This window comes from Pipistrellus kuhlii, unplaced genomic scaffold, assembly GCF_014108245.1.
Source record: "Pipistrellus kuhlii isolate mPipKuh1 unplaced genomic scaffold, mPipKuh1.p scaffold_m20_p_5, whole genome shotgun sequence".
Classification (NCBI taxonomy): Eukaryota; Metazoa; Chordata; class Mammalia; order Chiroptera; family Vespertilionidae; genus Pipistrellus; species Pipistrellus kuhlii.
This window is the reverse complement of record NW_023425551.1, coordinates 63,234,750-63,256,073: the sequence shown is the minus strand read 5'-3', so window position 1 is coordinate 63,256,073 and position 21,324 is coordinate 63,234,750. Positions and strand designations below refer to the sequence as shown.

The 21,324-nt window shown below is 41.8% G+C and overlaps 1 protein-coding gene across 27 annotated transcripts in view; it reads right to left on the bottom strand.

Moving 5' to 3' along the window:
• DST (dystonin) overlaps nt 1-21,324 on the bottom strand; it is a 419,024-nt gene that overhangs the window by 249,990 nt on the left and 147,710 nt on the right. Inside the window, exon 1 of one of the 27 annotated variants that reach the window (XM_045573112.1) lies at nt 81-216. The exons of the other annotated variants lie outside the window; for them this stretch is intronic. Coding sequence (XP_045429068.1) covers nt 81-150 — 70 coding nt within the window. The 5' untranslated portion in view covers nt 151-216. Of the gene's footprint in view, nt 1-80; nt 217-21,324 lie in introns of those variants that run through there. 27 annotated transcript variants of the gene reach the window in all.

The following is a 21,324-nucleotide window of genomic DNA, read 5'->3' as shown; positions in this document are numbered from 1 at the left end:
AACCAAGACTGACAGCGCGGCTGGCTGTCCTTCTTGGGAGCTGAAAACATGCAAGTGACATTGCAAGGGAGACTACTGACCGATACAGCACATCAGCCCCACCAGCTTTGCGTTCCAGTCTTGGTCATGTCTCATGAGCTGCCCCATCATTCTGCAAGGAATTGGTCCAACAGGTCCCTACACTCTCTCCGGACAAACTCCGACGTGCCCGAGTCCTGTTAACTATCTATGCAGAAAGGAAAACACGGCTAGACACTCCCACTTGCCAGCTGAAAACTTGTCGACTCCCCCTTTTAAACAAACACTAGCAAAGCCAGCCTTCCTCATTTTGGGGTAGGGGACGCATGCAGGGTCACCAAAAAGAAACTAAATTAGCTTAAATGTCCTTTTAATCTTAAAGACGACATTCATACCAAGTCCCTTAAAAAGAGGGTTCTGGTTCTCTAACTTTCTTGGCAATGAGGCAAAACAATAATAGGTTATTAGTTAGATTTCTCTGCTGAACCAGCTCATCTCATTCTCTCTTCTAACACCCCAGGCAGAATTCCCCTGGAATAAAAACAGCAGCCAGCCTGGCTTGTTTAACAATTCCTAATCTGCCTGCTAGGAGGTGATTTGGAAAGTTTATAATCCAAACTTTTACAATCAATTTAAAATCCAAACACATAGCCTTCAGGGGAAGACCACTACCAAGTATTCCTTGGCGTATACTTCACATACACAGGTGTCCCCTCCCCCAAAAAAGTATACATACTTTAACGGCTGATAACTCAATTGGTGTTTCTTTTAATCATGTAAAATAAGTGTGTATACATTTTGGGGGGACATCCTGCACTGTCACTTGAATCTCAATACTTCTTTGAGCTGGATGGTACATCTTTTTGTTTTTTTTAAGTTTTTTTTTAAATATATTTTATTGATTTTTTTTTACAGAGAGGAAGAGAGAGGGATAGAAAGTTACAAACAGCGATGAGAGAGAAACATCGACCAGCTGCCTCCTGCACACCTCCTACTGAGGACATGCCTGCAACCAAGGTACATGCCCTTGACCGGAATCGAACCCGGGACCTTTCAGTCCACAGGCCGATGCTCTATCCACTGAGCCAAACAGGTTTTGGCAGGATGGGACATCTTCATCTTAAAGATGTAAAAACCAAGGTTTCAAGAGATTATGCATCTAGCCTAAGATTCCACGGCCTAAGTGGGATCTTAAAACTGATTTCAAAAACCCACTTCTGTTCTCTGTCATCAAACATTGGAACCCCTAATCTAATAATGTAGGGAAAACAAGGAGTCTCTAATTTGTAAGGACTTCACTTCTGAGCATGAAGGAATAAAAAAATGTTTAAAATGAGAACCCTTATTCCAAAGAAGCAACAGACAACGTATCTCCAACACTCCTATGTTTGTGTGAAACATAAGACAAATAGACCTGCCTAAATAGAAACTGTACAAACAGTAACTCCAAAATAACAAACATCACACACACAAAAATCACTATTTATTTTCAGCAATAGAAAACCAGCAAATTCCATCACGCCAAGGGAAAAGACACTGCTACCGTGTTTCCCCAAAAATAAGACATCCTCCGAAAATAAGACCTAGCACATGGAAAGATAAGACATCCCCTGAAAATAAGATCTAGCGCAACTTTGGGAGAAAAAATAATATAAGACACTGTCTTATTTTCAGGGAAACAGGGTAGATTAATCACTGCAAATATGTTTTGAAGCATTCATATATGACTGCTAACTTAATTGTAAATCTATAATAATAAAAGCATAATATGCTAATTAAACTGGACAGCCAAACGACCTTCCGGACAAAGCCGTGGCAGTAGGGGCCAAGGCTGAGGCAGTTTGGGGAGATCAGGCAGGCAGGCAGAGTGGTTAGGGGCAATCAAATAAGCAGGTAAGAGGTTAGGGGCGACCAGGCAGGCAGGCGAGTGGTTAGGTGTGATCAGGCAGGCAGACGAGTTGTTAAGAGTGATGAGGCAGGCAGGCAGAGGCGGTTAGGGGTAATCAAGCAGGCAGGTGAGCAGTTAGGGGTGATCAGGCAGGCAGGCAAGTGGTTAGGGTAGATCAGGAAGGCAGGCAAGTGGTTGGGGGCGATCAGTCAGGCAGGTCAGTGTTTAGGGGTGATCAGGCAGGCAGGCAAGCAATTAGGGGGATCAGGCCTAAACAGGCAGTCAGACATCCCCTGAAGGGTCCTGGATCACAAGAGGATGCAGGCTGGGCTGAGAGATCCCTCTCAAAATTTGTGCACTGGGCCTCTAGTATATTATAAAAGAAAAAAATATATATCAACTTCTGCTGAGAAGTTGAAAGTATGTATCTGCTTAGTCAGTACCCCTTCACTTCCTTTCTCTCTCTTCCTAATGGTTTTTGTTTCAGAGACCTTGCCTCCACTACAGAAAAGCTTGAACCCACCTATTCCAGTTGAAGAGGTTTATAATATTAACCAGAGGTCCAACGCACAGAAAATTGTGCGCGGTTAGGGTCCCTAGGCCTAGCCAGGCCTCCATCACTGGCCTATGCCACCCTGCAATGCTACGTGAAGCTGCCCACCCCGGGATCCTCCGTGATGCTTGCAGCCCATTGACTGCTCCACAAGGCTCCAACCACCTCATCATACTCCACAAAACTCCCCCGCCCCACGACTGCTCCTCGAAACTCGCTGCCACCCTGCAAAGCAGCCCACTGCCACTGCTGCTCAGCAGTCCCAGTCCTGCCTGCCGCCACCCCTCCCCCCCAATGGCGAGCAGCTTGGGGTCTTGGGGGGGTGGGGACCACGAGGTGCTCCATGCACTTCATGGTGACCAGTTGTCCGCTCAGTCGTGATAGCACCTGGCTCTTTATATATATTAGGATAGCGAATATTTAGGGAGCACTTACTATGTGCCAGGTATTATTCAGCTATAGACAAAGACTGCATCATCCTCCCAACAACCCTAGGAGATTATGCCCATTTACAGAAAAAGAAACCGAGGCACTTTAGAGGTTTAACCTTCTAATCAAGGCAAGAGGTGGAGAGAGAATGTACATAGTTTGCAAAAGCATGTTCAATATTATCATTTCATACTTGGAAAACAAAATGCTAACTTTTTAAAAAACGAGGTCTGACAGAAAGGAAAGAAGTTTGGCAGCAATTTCAAGGGTGAGAATACACAAAAGGTGGAATTTCAATTCTGCGGATCGGTGATTCTAAAGGGTGGAAGAAGGGAAACCATAATGCTCTACTAACAGTAGGCGGAGCATAAGATTTCTATGTTGTTATTAATAAGTATAAGATGTGAATTTTAAATGACTAAAAAACATACATTACAAAAGGCTCTATCTAAAGAAACGATGGGAGGGAGGGAGAGAAGGAGGGAGGGATAGGGGAGGGAGGGAGGGAAGAAGGGAGGGAAGAAAGAAAGGAGGGAAGGGAGGGAAGGAGGGAGGGAGAGGAAAATATGAAGTATTGGGTGTTGGAGTTGTGTGGAAAAAAATAAAGTGGGGAAAGTGAAGAAGGGAATCTGGTCAACTCCCCACCATTGCCCAGAAATAGCATTGCGGTACAAATGCAGGAAAAGCAGCAAAGGTTTGAAAAGCTACAAAATTTCCGTTGTTACAGAAGAAAGAAAACTGGCTGGATGAAATAGTTGGGATTGGTGGGGGGAAAAAACACTCCTGAAAGTGATAGACAATGTGTAGCTGGTTACCAGGGAGCAGGGTAAGTATAGATGCTTTCTGCTGGACCGCACCACTGCCTGCCCTGCCCCTGCCCCTGCCCAAGTCAGCTCACTCCTCACCTAGGGGCTCTGCCCCTTATCCTACAGTAACAACTCCCGTGCCTGTCTGACATGACCCTCACCCACAGCAACCTCAGCAAATTCCACTGGGGAGTGGAGATTGTAGATGAAATGAGAGGTTAAAAAAAACAAAAAATCTAGTTGAAAAATCTTATCAATATTCCGTACAAACATCATTACGGTTTATTCCTATGAGTACAGAGCTACAACAGATACTCATTTTCCAGTTAATTCAACTCTGGTCTGAATGACCCACCTCTGTGGAACTACAGACCTAGAGGAACATAGTGCATTGCTCTGAGCCTTAGCTATGACCTCCTCCTCCTCCTCCCTTTCTGTTTTGTTTAAAAAAAAAAAAAAAAGATTTTAAAGAAAATTCCATTATGGTCATGCCATTAAATATTTGCAGGAAATATTTACATATATTTGCTTAGCTTACAAGGATGTTTACTGTAAAAAAAAAAAAAAAAAAAAAGTTTGCAAACCATTTTCAGAGTCCATAGGTCAAAGTATACCAATGTGACTTCCCAGCAATTTCTTAGCCTAGATATTACTGCAAAGCCTATAGCTGATCCCGCAGTAATGAGTATTGCTCTGCCTACACTGTCACTGTTTTGGCAACAGCAGATTCCTGTGCTATTGCACAATACAAAAGTTTGGTTGAGAGAGGCATTCTTCTTTCATGTTCAAGGTTCAATTCTTCCTGAGAGGAGGTTCAATTCTTAAACTGAACCCTCCCTCTTCTACAAGAGCTGACAGGGTAAAAAGGTTTTAATAAGAAAAGGCTGTCCCTTTCTCATTACTGGCCTTATCACTTTAAATTCCCAATCTTGATGTGGGGGGGTTTTTTTGTTTGTTTTTAGCTTCTGCTTTTGTGTAACTATTACTTGTTAGGATTTGAATCTAAATGAAATTGTCATTGATTTCTGCTAGTCCTTCCTTGATCAGAGTATAATCAATCTGCAGCTTTTATGCTGAATACTAAGTATGGTTAAAATTCACATTTAAAAAGGAGACACTGACAAATGTAAACTATAATCTTCATAAAGAAGGTCTTTACAATTTCAGAAACCCTTAATCCTTCTGCCAAGAAAGATGACCATGGAACTCACAATGCATCTCAGACATAAAGTTACAATAAAATCTACAGATTTATACTACCTGCAGTAACATGAGAAAATTATGCAATATTAGAAATGAGATATTTTTAGAAACAAATAAAACCATTAGAAAAAATATATATAGGAGACTATGTTTTTAAAGGGGCTGGGTAGGGAGATTATTTCAAAACACTTTATAGAACCCAAAAGAAACTGAAAATATAAAGGGTGACATGTTTGATAAGGAACTGATATAATAGCAAATACTGTAAATGAAGTTTAAGAAAACAACTGACTGGCCAAAACCTGTTTGGCTCAGTAGATAGAGAGTCAGCCTGCGGACTAAGGATCCTCGGTTCGATTCCAGTCAAGGGCATGTACCTTGATTGTGGGCACATCCCTAGTAGGGGGTGTGCAGGAGGCAGTTGATCGATGATTCTGTCTCATCGATGTTTCTAACTCTCTATCCCTCTCTCTTCCTCTCTGTAAAAAATCAATAAAATATGTTTAAAAAATATTTTTAAAAAGAAAACTGACTGAAAGAAAATGCCTGCCATATATACACAATATCCAAAATAGATTAATAATTCCAATTAATCCATAAGAAAAAAAAGGCAGCTCCTCCTCGGTTACAAATGACGTAAGCATACAATACTGGTGTGTGTGTGTGTGTGTGTGTGTGTGTGTGTGTGTGTGTGTTTGCAATGTCCAAAGCTTTTCTGAGGGCAACTTAGCAGATTCATTACAAATTAAAATGCATATATTTTCTGAATCAATAATTCTGCTTGCAGGCAATATCTGCATACATTTGATTAGCAGACAAGGATGTTTACTGTAGCAAAATATTTGAAACCATTGAAATGTCAGTCAATAGGATGCTAGATGAATAAATTATAGCTCACCCATCCTCCATGAAAAAGATTCTAAGATATACAGTTAAGCAAAAAAGTGCAAAAACAATAAGTATACATAAAGGATGCACAACAAATGGAGGAAGAACGGTTTCATCAGAAGAGAGTGGAAGCTAGAAGGAGAGGAGATTGGTATGATGTATCTCGTATTTCATTCTGCATCTATCCAGGCTGTTTGAATCTTTTACGAAGAAGATGTATTGGTGTTGAAGGGCTTCAAGAAAAAGCCTCCCGGAGATGTGTCCCGTTGGCCTGTGAATTATTTTAAGCCGAAGGCAACTGAGACACTGCGGGCTCATTAGAAACTCTTACCTCTCCCTTAAAGAATCTAAATCAGGAGCCCTGCCCATACAAAGAGTTATTCCCAGAAATAACTTTTTATGTCCTATCCACAGGACAGAGAAAACTCCTAGCTACTAACCATCTGCTCTTCTCATCAGCCTGAAAATAGCCGCCCTCTCCTCTGAAGCCCCAGAGTGCCTCGCCCTCATCCTGAACCCAGAATGTCCTCTCTACCCCATTCTGCCTTTCTGTCTCTGGACCTCTCATGTAGGTGGGGTCTCTGACTCTCTGTGTAAGTCAGGTTCCTATATGCCCATTGTGTAATTAGTTTGGCCATTTTCTCCTGGAAGAGCCTAGGAGAGTGGAAGAAAGTGTCCCATCCTCCCCCACACACACGCAAACACACACACACACACACACACACACACACACACACACACACACAGTGGATTACTATTACTAGTAACTGTGAGAATAAAAATGTTGCAAATTGTTTTATGTATTCAAAACTCGGTACTCTTTAGAAGATACAGGGGGGAAACTAAGACACAGGACAGAGGATCCCCACTCTTAGGCTGCTGGCTGCAGAAGGGAAGGCAGAGGGTAGAGGAGACGTGTGGGAGGAGGGGGAAGAGAGAGATGGAGGAGCTGGAGGTTGGGAGGAGATGGGGAGGCACACCTGGTGACGGTTGCCCAGGCTGGGATACGAAAGGACGAGGCTGTAGAGTGTAAGTCTCTGGAAGGAGAATCGGTAACAGAACATATTCGGAAATCTCCTGCTTGAAGGGTTTAATTGTCACCGAACAAACCATAGTCTGGTTTTACCCTTAATCATCAGGAGTCTAGAAACAGCTCGAGGATAGAATGTGCTCAGTGAGCTGAGGCATAGATGGCATAAGTATGTCAAACTCAAAGGCTAACATGGGCCAAATAAACAAGGCATGCAGCCCTTGAGTGTAGAACAATAGATGCCATAAATCTCTCCCCACAGATGCTTTTTTGAATCCCTGCTCCCCATGGCCATTCCGCCTCCCTCAGGGAATGACCAGATCCCATGCTGTACTGTCAGTGCAGGGGCTGTGTGGCTGCCCATCAGCAGCATCGGTGGCGGGGAACAAAGAGGTACTGGGTTCTGCTCAGAAGAGGAATATACTGGTATCTGTTTCTCACGACTGGTCAAGAATCAAATAAAATTAAAAAATCCTAAAACTTCTTTTAATCTATTTTCTCTACAGAAGCATCCTCAAAGCATGTGAACATAAAGAACCTTCCTTCCGAGTACAGGTACGCTGCCAGAACATGTAAGTACTGCTTCTGATCTACCTGCTGCTATTCTGAGTCACTGTTACAGAACTTTTCTGCAATTCCTTTATCTGTGTTGTACTAACTTACAGAAATTAGAGTTTTTTAAAGTTTTCAATCTTATGATTTTCCTTATATATGAAATCTAAAAGAACAAAATAAGCAACCAGAGCAAAAATAGTCTCACTGATACAGAGCACATCACAGCTGCCAGATGGGAGGGAGGTGGTGGGGTGGGTGAGGGGTAAGAAATACAAATTGGTAGCTACAGGACAGTCAGGGAAATGCAAGCATAGGAAATATAGTAAATAATTGTAATAACTGTAATGACTATACATGTCCAGTGGGTACTAGATTTATCAGGGTGATCACTTTGTAAATTATATAAATGTCTAATCATTGGATTGTACACCTGAAACTAATGTTATCTTCTACAACAATTGTAATCGAAAAATAAAAATTATTTTTAAAGCAAAGTTTCCAATCTTAGTCTTTCTTTCCAGTATCAGAGGTCTGTTTAAGAATATAACCAATGTTGCCCGGTCAGTGTGGCTCAGCGGTTGAGCGTGGTTCCATTCCCCAGCAGGGCACATGTCCAAGTTGAAACCTGAGTCCCCAGTGTGGGGTGTGCAGTAGGAAGTTGATCAATGATTCTCTCTCATCACTGATGTTTCTATCGCTCTCTCCCTCTCCCTTCCTTTCAATATATCCCAATGTGTTCAGATACTACATAAATGGATGAAAACAAATGAAATAAACATATATTCCACATTGTTTATATATGAGATAGTCTGTTATGAATACCTTCAATAATTTTAGGTGTAAAGTTTAAACCATGCATTTTAAAATTCAAATTAATCCAAAATACTCTCAAAAATCTCCAGCAACTCAGATATACTAGAAACAAATTCTAGTGAATGTACATAATTCCTCAGGTTTCTTTGAAATTTTAGGGCTTACTGGTTTCTGCGAGAACCAGATTTCCTCTTACCTTTATGTTATTTCCTATCCCAACCAACATCCTATTTAGATACTACATGCCCACATATGTTCATCAAGAATTAGGTACCATCACACTTTAAATAGCTGACATAGTTCACGATCTGACTGATTTGGCAGGTTACGGGAGGTAGCCTATGACAGGGATAGAGAGCAGACAGAAGAGTCAGCAGGACAACAAATCTATACAGACACAGGTCCAAAACCTGGCAGCAACACTAGCCAGCAATTTCAGCTTGGAAAAATGATTGTTCCCATGAAACTCAAGTTTCCTCATCTGTAAAATAGAGTCACCATCTTCACATACCATACTAGGGTACCTACAACCTAGAATTATTATAAACATTAGATTATATAGTATAAATATGCTACAGCAGGCCCTCAACAGATATCCTTGGCTTCCTACTCACTTTAATTCAAGGAGCAAATATGCACTGAGCACCCACAATGAAGGTCAAAGTCATATCAAAGTTGCCGTGGTATGCACTCAGAATTTTGCATAATCTCCCAATAATTCTACAACTGTATTTACACATCAGTGTCCTCATCTTACTGATTAAAAGTTAATAAATACATTTAAAAGAACTTAATCTGGACCAAGATTTCTCTAAGCAAGGGGGCCACAGAGCTAGTGTTTAACCCAGGTTTCTAATACCCTTTTCATTGTAACCCCATATTCACCAAAATCAAGGAACTTAGGAAGGAACATGGGGAAAAATTTCTTGCCCTATCAATTCCAGAAAAAGAAAAATCCTCATCTATTGAGGAAACAAACCATTAACTAAATAAACTGCATAAATGTTTTCTATATTGTAGATTAGAAAAAGGTACAGATAAATTCTTCATTCTGCCCAAGGTGACAATACAATGACAAAAACAAGACTTGGGAGTTCTCTCCTCTCTCTGGAACTAGACTATGTTACTGCACAATGGAACGTCCTAATGCCTTTTACCTTGAATATAATCAGAGTCTTTATTGATAAGTACTGATTGGTACCATGAATTTGTCACTGTCGTCCAAGGAGCAGAGCCACATATGCCTTTACACCTGGTCCAAAATTCACCTAACCAATTTCCTTTTTCGTGAAGAAAAGTGATCTAGAATTCTTTTTATTCTAATAGAGGTACCACAGAATTCTTAGTAACTCCTTTCACACAGTTGTGGTCTCCTTTATTCTGACCAAGAGTTTGAGAGTGTTTTTTTCAGGTTGTTTGGCTACACTTCTCTAGTCATTGGAAATTACAGGGTGATTCGATTCACAAGCACAGCACTTTCAACTCCTATAGCACAACAGGCCAGTCACGGAGTGAGTCAGCAGCAGAGAGAAAAGGGTGGGGAACACCAAAGACAGCTCCTCTGAACCACTGGAAAAAATTCAACGGGGGCTCATTTCATAATAAGACTGCCTCTCACCTAAACTTTTAAAATGTAAATTAGTTTACAGCTTGTAGGGCAACTGCTAGTTACCAGGTTACCCTGCATGCTCTAGAGGGCTTCAGAAGCCACACACCAAGTGACCCAAATCCACTACCAGAAAGGCTCTGCCACCACCACCACCACCACCATCACCACCACCACCATCGCCATCGCCACCGCCACCACAACATCACCATCACCACCACGATCAAAATCACCACATCGCTGAAAGCAGTTTGGCTCAGTGAATAGAGCATCAGCCCTCAGACTCAAGGGTCCTGAGTTCAATTCCGTTCAAGGGCATGTACATTGGTTGCAGGCACATCCCTGGTAAAGGGTATGCAGGAGGAGGCAGCTGGTGGATGTTTCTCTCTCATCGATGTTTCTAGCCCTCTATCCCTCTCTCTTCCACTCTGTAAAAAATCAATACAATATATTTTTTTTAAAAAAAACCACCACCACCACCACCAAAACCACCATCATCACCACCACCACCATCACCAAAACCACCACCATCACCACTACCACTACATCACCATCTCCACCACTACCACATCACCATCACCACCATCACTACCACCAACACCACCAACACCACCATCACCACTGCACCCACTGCCTGCAGTCGCACCCATGAGCACTTGATGAGCAAATGGAAAGACACACATCCTAGTGTTTGGTTGCCAGGAGACTTCTCCCTGAGGCTTAATTTCTCTGGCAGGAGGAAAAGATCTTCAAACTTGTTTTAACCAAGGGCACATTTTTGCAACAAAAACTTGCCCACAACATAACACAGACAGGAGAAAAAATAGCTCTGACAGAAGTCAGAGGAGAAAAGCTTTTCCCTAAGTCCCCACTAGAATAACATAGTGGGCTGGCCTTTTCCTCACCTTGACTTTCTACAGGACTCTTGCTTTGCCCACTTTTTATTTTATTTTATTGTTTAAAGTATTACAAATAGTAGTACATATGTTTCCTTCCTTCCCCCTCCCTCCCCCCCCCATTTCCCACTTTTATTTTTCCTTGAAAACCAAAGGCAAATTTTTGGAGAAGTGGATACTCTCCTCAGATATCCTTTCAGGCATTTTTTAAAAAATATTCTATACACTTTTACTGACTACTATTAGAAGAGTAGTTTCAAACCTTCAAATTTCTGCCTCCTCCTATTATCTGTATTTATAGGTAGCATGTCATATTCTAGCCCCTAAAAAGAGAAAAACTATATTAAAAAAGCATAGTCAATGTATTTTGTGGTTGTTCCCACACTTTTACTACAGAGTAAATTATATAATAAAAATCAGGACTAAGAGCAAAGAAGAAAAACATAAACAATGATGTGCCAATAACAACAGAAGCATATGAGGAAGTTTGGCTAATAGCTAATTCTGTGGTAAAAACAGGCACCCTAGGACTGCTGAGGGAAGACTCCACTGGTATACCTAACCTTATGGGAATTTGTCAATACTGACAAAGAAGCTTTTAAAATGCTTAAAATATTCATGTGTTCTGATGTAGTAAGTACAATGCTTGATATGTAAGTAGATAGCATTTACTGTATGCCAGGCCCTCACCCGGCATTTCATATCTTCTCAGGGGAGGCCTGTCATTATTCTTAATTTACAGATGAGGAACCTCAGGCATTGAGAATAAATATTTATTAGCTGCATAAGTGTGAAATTTGAGCTGGCTTAATTACAGTAACTGAAGAAATAACTACACATGTAAACATGGCCACCAACACCAAGTCTCACATATATTAGATCTGGATTCAAACAAACCAACTGTAAAAAATTCGTTTGAGCTAGAAATCTTTTAGTGTGATGAAAGAGATGACTTCATAGCTCGAAGACAAATTTCTAAAACCTAAAAATACTTTCAACAGTCATAACTACATATGAATACAGTATTTAAATTAAAACATATGCTTCTTATCTTGTAAGTTCTGAATAACTTCAGCTAGTTAGACTTATTTGGAGATTAGGTACTTTTCAGAATCAGAAAGGGATCAGATAAGAGAATTATGAAGTAAATGTAACTGGATTATTTTTTTATTTCACTGCCTTGTAGTAATATTAACTAATTCCAACTCTTTTCAGCTCCAAAATGTGCCCCAGAATTATAGAAAATACCCTCTCAAATATGAAATATAAAATAAGTGAAGAGGACTAGTTAAAACAAGCATATAATACAGGGATATTATGGGATATTATATAGGTACAGTATACAAAATATATCTTTTTATTTTATTTTATTTAACATATTACATATGTGTAATATCTTTATCCCCCCATTGCCCCACCTTCCTCCAAACTCATGCCCTCACCCCCCACCACCACCCCACCCCACCCCACCCCACCCCCGGTGTCTGTCTATTGGTTTGGCTTATATGTATACATACAAGTCCTTTGGTTGATATCTCCCCCCTAACCCCTAGTTTCTCCTCCCGCCCCTACTTTCCCTCTGAGGTTTGACAGTCTGATCGATGCTTCTCTGTTTCTAGATCTGTTTTTGTTCATCAGTTTATGTTGTTCATTATATTCCACAAATGAGTGAGATCATGTGATATTTATCTTTCTCTGACTGGCTTATTTCGCTTAGCATAATGCTCTCCAGTTCCATCCATGCTGTTGCAAATTATAAGAATTCCTTCTTTTTTACTTCAGCATAGTATTCCATTTTGTAGATGTACCACAGTTTTTTAATCCACTTATCTGCTGATGGGCATTTAGGCTGTTTCCAAATCTTAGCTATGGTGAATTATGCTATTATGAACATAGGGGTGCATATATCCTTTCTGATTGGTGTTTCTAGTTTCTTGGGATACATTCTTAGAAGTGGGATCGCTGGATCAAATGGGAGTTCCATTTTTAGTTTTTTGAGGAAACTCCATACTGTTCTCCACAGTGGCTGCACCAGTCTACATTCCCACCAGCAGTGCATGAGGGTTCCTTTTTCTCCGCAACCTCGCCAGCACTTGTCGTTTGTGGATTTGTTTTTATAGCCTTTCTGATAGGTGTGAGATGGTACCTCATTGTTGTTTTGATTTGCATCTCTCAGATAATTAGTAACTTTGAGCATGTTTTCACACGTCTCTTGGTTTTCCTTATGTCTTCTTTCGAAAAATATGGTACCTATTTAGGTCCGTTGCCCACTTTTTGATTGGGTTGTTTATCTTCCTTTTGTTAAGTTGTATGAGTTCCCTGTAAATATTAGAGATTAAACCCTTATGGGTGATAACATTGGCAAATATGTTTTCCCATGCAGTGGGCTTTCTTGTTGTTTTGTTGATGGTTTCTTTTGCTGTACAGAAGCTTTTTATTTTGATGTAGTCCCATTTGTTTATTTTCTCTTTAGTTTCCATTGCCCTAGGAGCTATATGGAAAGATTTTGCTGCCTGAGGATTTCTCTAATATTATTATGGTTTCCCATCTTATGTTTAAGTCCTTTATCCATTTTGAGTTTATTTTTGTGTATGGTGTAAGTTGGTGGTCTAATTTCATTTTTATTTATTTTTTGTATCTGTCCAATTTTCCCAACATCATTTATTGAAGAGACTGCCTTGACTCCATTATATGCTCTTGGCTCTTTTGTCAAATATTATTTGAGCATAGTGGTTTGGGTCGAATTCTGGGTTCTCTATTCTATTCCATTGGTCTATATGTCTGTTCGTGTGCCAGTACCTGGCAGTTTTGAGAACAATGGCTTTGTAATACAGCTTGATATCTGGTATTGAGATCCCTTCTACTATAAAATATAGCTTCTTCTACCAAAGCATTTCAAATCTCACAGAGGAAACAATAGTAAGATATGTGTCACACAATGAGAGGCCTATTGACCACCTGTGGGACGGGAGCTAAGGGCAGCATGCCCCGTGTAATCCTGGTACCACAACAGACCGGCGACATGCAGAGGAGCTGTACGCTCTGCAGAGGGAACACCAGCAGGAGTGCACAAAGATGAAAGCATGATGTGGGCTGGGAACCGTAGTATTAATAACACCAAACAACACTCCAGCACCGGCAGACTGCTCTCACTAACCGCCCCACTTTATACTCACATATGCTTTGGGAGTTAGATTCCTACCCTCATTTAAAGATGAAACAACTGATGCACCATTAACTGAGAGTGATTTACTCCCCATCATCTAGCTGGTAGCCAGGACTTGAGGACAGGTCTTCAGATTGCAAGGCCTCATATTCTTGCAAAGAGAATGAGTTAGATGGGGTAAAGTTTAAGAAGACTGAAATGTTGCCACATCTTAAAAGCAAGTGTAATAAGGCAATTATTTTGAAAATTATTCATACGTTCTACTTTGCCTTTTAGCATAGTGTTCATGAGCCTTAAAAAAAAAAGAGAGATGACAGAAGTGCTACAAAAAGATGGTTAATCCCTTCTGACTTGAAAAATTGGATTAGTCAACAAGACTATAGCTTTGCTAGCCATCCTACTATCTTAATTAAAGATAAGGCTAGAATTGGTTTGGCTCAGTGGATAAAGCATCGGCCTGTGGACTGAAAGGTTCCCAGGTTCGATTCCGGTCAAGGGCATGTACCTTGGTTGTGGGCACATCCCCATAGAGGGTGTGCAAGAGGCAGCTGATGGATGATGTCTCTCACATCGATGTTTCTAACTCTCTATCCCTCTCTCTTCCTCTCTGTAAAAAATCAATAAAATTTATTTTTTAAAAAGATAAGTTGCTTTATTCCTTTCCCCATTCCCTGCCTCCTTTTATTCAGGGACCTGATGTAGCCTGCAGAATTCTTCCTCAGGGTAGAAAAGACAGCCCTCCCAGCTATGACAGCAGAGTCACAGGGCTATAGGGAGCATGTGACACAGGGGATGTGGCATATGAAACAAGTATATTGTGGGAGGAAAGAGGCCCCTGTCCAGGCTTTGGTCCTGACAGTGGGAGGTGTATTCTGTGAGGAGGGATGTGGAAGAGAGAAGGGGCCTCTCAGACCAACTTCCTATCTGTTCCTCCCACCACCACCCCCACCACCAGAAGGAGCTATCCTTGGCTCTACTTGGTATGGCCTAGACCAGCGTTTTTCAACCGCTGTTCCGCGGCACACTAGTATGCCGCGAGATGTTGCCTGGTGTGCCGTAGGTGCAGACAAGACAAGAATTTTATAATTTTTCACTATTTTGTTTACTTAATATTTCATAATAAAGTAATTATAAAATACTTTCTTTGTGTTTATTTGATTCCTATTCAAGAGAATTACTTTATATATAGTCAATATAGGCACAGAGTTAAATTTTTTAACATTTTCTAATGGTGGTGTGCCTCGTGATTTTTTTCATGAAACAAGTGTGCCTTTGCCCAAAAAAGGTTGAAAAACACTGGCCTAGACACAGAGGTGCCTGTGACTCCAGCTGGGGCACTGGCCAGAGGGGCCATCCTGGCAGAAAGAAGGGTTCTTGCAGCAAGGGCCGCAGGGCCGATCACATGGTCCAGGACAATTGAGCATCCCAGCCAGACCGCATGGGGGCTTGTGGCTCCAGCAAGATCCAAGGTGAAGTCAAGCAAGTGAAGGTTGTGGCCTGAACCACAAGAGGGAGCCCCAAGTTCACAGGTTGCTGACTTGGGACTCAGTGGCTAACCGAGTGCCAAGTACTGAGCAGAAAAGAGGTATCACCCAGGAGGCAGAGATGAAAAGGAGGATAAAGACACTGGTAGGTGGGAGCACCTTACTTCCCCAGAAGGGCATGGTTGCAGAAGCCACACCAATGTCTCCCTCTACAGGCACAGAGAGAAAGAGAGCAAGGCTGTGCACAAGAAACAAGCATTTTGCTGAAACTGGTTTGGCTCAGTGGATAGAGCTTCGGCCTGGGGACCAAAAGGACCCAGGTACGATTCTGGTCAAGGGCATGTACCTTGGATGCAGGCACATCCCCAGTGGGGGTGTGCAGGAGGCAGCTGATCGAAGTTTCTCTCTTGTCGATGTTTCCAATTCTCTATCCCTCTCTCTTCCTTTCTGTAAAAAAATCAATAAAATATATTTAAAAGGAAGGAAGGAAGGAAGGAAGGAAGGAAGGAAGGAAGGAGGGAAGGAGGGAGGGAAGGAGGGAGGGAGGGAGGGAGGAAGGAGGGAAGGGAAGGGAAGGGAAGGGAAGGGAAGGGAAGGGAAGGGAAGGGAAGGGAAGGGAGGAAGGAAATAGAAAGAAACAAGCATTTTATCCAGGTGAATTAGAACAACAGACTGCTCAAGTGATCGCAACAGAGTAATCTTCAAAACACACTCCACTTGAGCACATTACTATCAGAAGGTGGAAAGCACACAGACAACCAGAGAAGCTAGAAAATGGAAAGAGCATATTTTCCTTGCATTTTCCCCAAGTTTCATAGTGAATTATATCTTTCAACCCTATTATACAGGGCAGAACATTTGCTTGATCTGGAGAATAACAAAGAGTCGTGGTACTTTCCCAAGAGAGGTATGAGCACAATAGCTCTATCACAACTGCACGTGGTCTGGGGATGAATCAATGCCTCACAACTATTGTAGTTCAGCCTTGCACCAGAAATGGCTACAAATCTTCATTCAGACTATGTCAATTCTAAAGCAAAAGGGGGGAGGGGAATCTTTCCAGGGAGCAAAAAATAAAAATAAAAAAGAAGCATACTTTTAGAAAAGCAAAACCTCACACAATGCAACTCTGACTGCTGAGAGACGATGACAGATGGCCCATTATGTATATACCAGAAACGGGGTTGCTCTTTTCCAGAAAAGGCTTTGAGCGCTGAGGCTGGAACAGTGACAGCCTGTGTGCACGGCCATGTGCAGCCTGCCAGTAAACATCAGATGTCCCACAAACTCAAGTGTTTGTAACAATGGGGAACAACCAGCTTGTGTGAACGCAAATGTAAACCAAAACATTTGTAAACTCGCTATGCGTTTTCTAACCATTTTCTGTCTGTGTTTCAACATATATATATATATAATGTGGTCCAAGTTCTGGCAAACCATATAGTCCTTTCTGAATTGACGGTGTGTGGTAGCAGAGCTTCCTGATGATTCACGTGGTGTTATAGAAACCCAGATCTTAACACTACACTTCCCCGGCAGGCATGAGAAACGAAAATGTTCTGGTCAATGAAACGAAAGCAGAAGTGTCACAAGGCAACTTCCAGGAATTTTCTATGAAAGACACCTGGTGTGCCCGGCCGGGGTGGCTCAGTGGTTGAGCATCAGCCTATGAACCAAGAGTTCTATTCCCAGTCCAAGCACATGCCCGTGTTGATCCCCAGTAGGGGGCATGCAGGAGATAGTCAATGATTATCTCTCAGCACTGTTTCTCTCTCTCTCTCCCTCGCCTTCATCTCTAAAATCAATTATATATATATTATTATTTATTTTTATTTTTTTTAAAGAAAGACACCTGGTGTGCTTCTAATTCCTTCTTCCCTCTTTCTTCCTTTCTATTGGCTGGAAAGCCCACCCAACGGATCAAGTTCAAGCATCTTGGACCACAAGGCAGCACCTTAAGGCTGCAGGAACAAGACAACAAGAGCCTGGGTTGCTGCTGGTGCTGGTGTGTACCCAGGATTGGTACAGCCATTCTTAGCCAGCCCTTGACTGCCTCCTGCTGGACTTCTTTTACACGAGAGAGAAGTAAACTTAATTCTCTTTTAAGTCACTGATGCCTTGTTTTAATTTGCAAAACAGGATTATTATTAATGGATTCAAAATACAGTGTTATCCAGCAAACCTGCTCCTGGGAGGTCTATAAAATGAAAATTATCCTAGGAGAAAAATAGATACCATTTACAAACTACAAAGAAAAGAATTTAGTATAATCAGGCCAAACACCTGTAGCACAAATTATAACTTTCCCTATATCCATGCATTCTTTTCTCTAAAAAAAAATATATATATATATATAACTTCCCCAATTTTTTTCCATTGATTTGTTTTTAAAAAGTGTGGAAGGGAGGATAGAGAGAAAGAGACAGAGAGAAAGAGAGGGGGAGAGAGGACTAATCATCAAATTGGGAGACACATCGATTGGTTGCCTCCCACTCTCACCTTGATCTGGGTCAGGGATCAACCCTGCAACAGAGCTATGTGCCTTTGACTGGGAATCGAACCCACGACACTTCAGTCTGCGGGCTGACTAACCACTCAGCAAAACCAGCAAGGGCTCCAATTTTTTCTTTAGATTTCCTAGTTTTTAGCCAGATACATAGTCACCGGGAATAAGTACACAGCCTTAGCCGGTTTGACTCAGTGGATAGAGCATCGGCCTGCGGACTAAAGGGTTCTAGGTTCTATTCTGGCCAAGGGCATATGCCCAGGTTGGGGGCTCGATCCCCAATGGGGGACATACAGGAGGCAGCTGATCAATGATTCTCTCTCATTATTGATATTTCTATCTCTCCCTCTCCCTTCCTCTCTGAAATAAAATTATTAAAAATATAAAATAAAATAAAATAAATCCACAGTACCCAGTCTTCTTTCAGCTAGCTGTGGCCATGTTCTTGCTAAGTTCTGGCCAATGAGATGTGAACAGAAATGAATGTGCTACTTGCTTAGGAGTGTCCTTAAAGAGAAAGACAGTGCTTTTTGGTGGTTTTTTTGTGTGTGTGTTTTTGTTCTGTATCTCTTCAGTCCAGATGCCTGGAATACAGATGTGGTAGCCCAACATCTAAGAACCATGTGAGGGGGAACAACAACCATGTGAAGATGGCAAAGAAGTATCACAGAAGGAACCTGGGTCCCTGTTCTGGTTACTATTGCTATGAACAAATCACCCCAAAACTGAGCCTGTAAAGCAATTGTTATAAATTTTGTCGGTCAGAAATGCAAATCTGCAGAAGGGGGAATGCACCTTATTCTAAGATGTCTAGGCCTCAGCTGGTAAAACTCAACAGCTAGCCCTAACAAGTTTGGCTCAGTGGATAGAGTGTCAGCCTGTGGACTGAAGGGTCCCAGGTTCGATTCCAGTCAAGGGCATGTACCTTGGTTGCGGGCACATTCCTATCAGGAGGTGTGCAGGAGGCAGCTGATGGATATTTCTCTCCCATCGATGTTTCTAACTCTCTATCCCTCTCCCTTCCTCTCTTGTAAAAAAAAAAAATCAATAAAACATCTATTATTTAAAAAAATAGATAAAACTCAACAGCTAGATGGTTTGACCAGTGGAGGTTGGAATCCCTTGAAGGTACCTTCACTCATATGTCTCATTCGGGGAGCCAGCCAGATCAGCCACAGAGGACCTCTACCTGTGGCCTGACTGCATGGTGACCTCAAGGCAGGGGTTCAGAATTCCAAAAGCAAGGCCCGGGAGAGCAAGGCGGAAGCTGCATCATTTTCCAGACCTGCCCTTGGAAGTCAGGTAGCATCACTACCCCCACATTCTTCTGGTTACAGGTGAGCCAGGTGCCCAACTATACTTAAGGAGAGAAGACAAAAACTCTGACTTTTTAATGGGAAAAGCAGAAAAATAAAAGTTTATGTACCCATTTTTTTTTTTAAATCATCAACTGTTCTAAAACCACCACAGTCCATGACCCCGAACATCACCCCAGCCCTGGCTGAACTCATGGAACTGAGTTGCATTCAGTCCTGACTCTCCACCTCTCACTGCCACCTTAGTGGACATAAAAACGATCATTTTAAAGCCACTGTTATTGTGGGTCTCTGTAGAAATTTTTTTAAAAATATTTATGTGCCCAAAATTTCTTTAAATCATCAAACACAAACAGTAACAATGTCTAGCTCAAGAAACTAATTTTGTAACTACTATAATGACTTTGTAGCTATCATTTATGTTATATTATCAGCTGTTGATATGTTTTTATCATTCAAAATTATTAGTGAACTAGAGGCCTGATGCATGGATTCATGCACTGATGGGGCCCCTCAGCCTGGCCTGTGCCCTCTTGGGACCCCTCAGGGGATGTCAGAGAGAGGTTTTGGCCAGATACCCACAGGCCAGGCTGAGGGACCCCACCGGTGCATGAATCTGTGCACTGAGCCTCTAGTATGCATTTATAAGATCTTTGGTTAATCTCTTCCCACCCTTCCCTATCCCCTTCCCTCTGAGATTCATCACTGTTCCATGTTTCCATGCCTGTGGCTTCATTCTTGTGTTGAGCATCTGCCCCCTGGTGGTCAGTATGTGTCATAGCTACTGGCCAGTCAGCTGGTCACTTAGGGTTTTTTATATATAGATATCATAAACCTCTAATACAGTTCAATCCTTTTGTACCTTGCATGCTGCCCATTCCCTTTTGGATTGGTGCACTCAAAGGTTTCTGAGTCCAGAAAATAGAGATGCTGACACAGCAAAGAAACTGCAGCCTGAAAAACAGAGTTCCTGATGCCCTGCATGAATGCAACTGAACAGGCCCTAAAACCTCTCAAATCACAGCCACTCCCCAGACCCTATGCTATCTAGACCAAGTGAAGCCCTCATTCCACCTGCCCTTCTTCTCATCTATAATAACTAAGCAAAGCAAATCCTTATAGAATCTATAAGTTTCACATCCTAATCATATCATCTTTATATTTTTTTAAATTAGTGGACAATTGGATTTCTACCTCCTCATACACACTGGAAACAAACCATCTAAATGGATCATTGATTTCTTCCCATCCCCTCAAACACACACACACACAAACACTTTGAGACCACTAATTTCACAGAAATAGTGAAACTCTGAATGTGTCAAAAATACATTCTAGCCGAGACTGGTTTGGCTCAATGGATAGAGCGTCAGCTTGGGGACTGAAGGGTCCCGGGTTCGATTCCGGTCAAGGGCATGTACCTTGGTTGCGGGCATATCCCCAGTAGGGGGTGTGCAAGAGGCAGCTGATCGATGACTCTCTCTCATCGATGTTTCTAGCTCTCTATCTCTCCCTTCCTCTCTGTACAAAATCAATAAAATATATTTTTTTTAAAAATACATTCTAAACCACATACCTTATTTTGAAAGATGTACTGAAAGGAGAATACTTTACTAGTAAAATCTATGAATGTACAACTCAAAAAAGAGGCTTTTAAAACAGATTATGTTAAAATTCAAGTTCCAAGACTTACTGGCTGCAGAACCCGAGGGAAGGTACTTACCCTCCCTGAAACCTACTTCCCACGCAATGTCCCAAGGATCAGATAGAGTTCCTGGCACAGAGCAGACACTCAGTGTATGTTATAGCTCCTCTGCCATTCAGGGACGACTAAATAACTGTGCCTACCACTTAATCTTCCACAGTTTTCTTTCTAGGTCACAACACATCCAGTCTCACTTCTGAAAGATTGCATAAAACTGTGCTGGAGTTTTAACAAACAGAAAATATAGATAGTATTCACTTAAGCAGAACCACCACCGATTCTCGCTGGCACTATAATTAGACAACTTTCATGAAGTGCTGCTGGGTGGTTGGCACACAGAATATGCCCCTAGGAGAAACCTAACGGATCTGTATTCTCTTTGTGGATTGCAGTCAGGACCCACAGAATGGGGTCTCATCTGTGGACGGGCCCGGTCCTGGGAGAGTCCACGTTTTAAGCCCT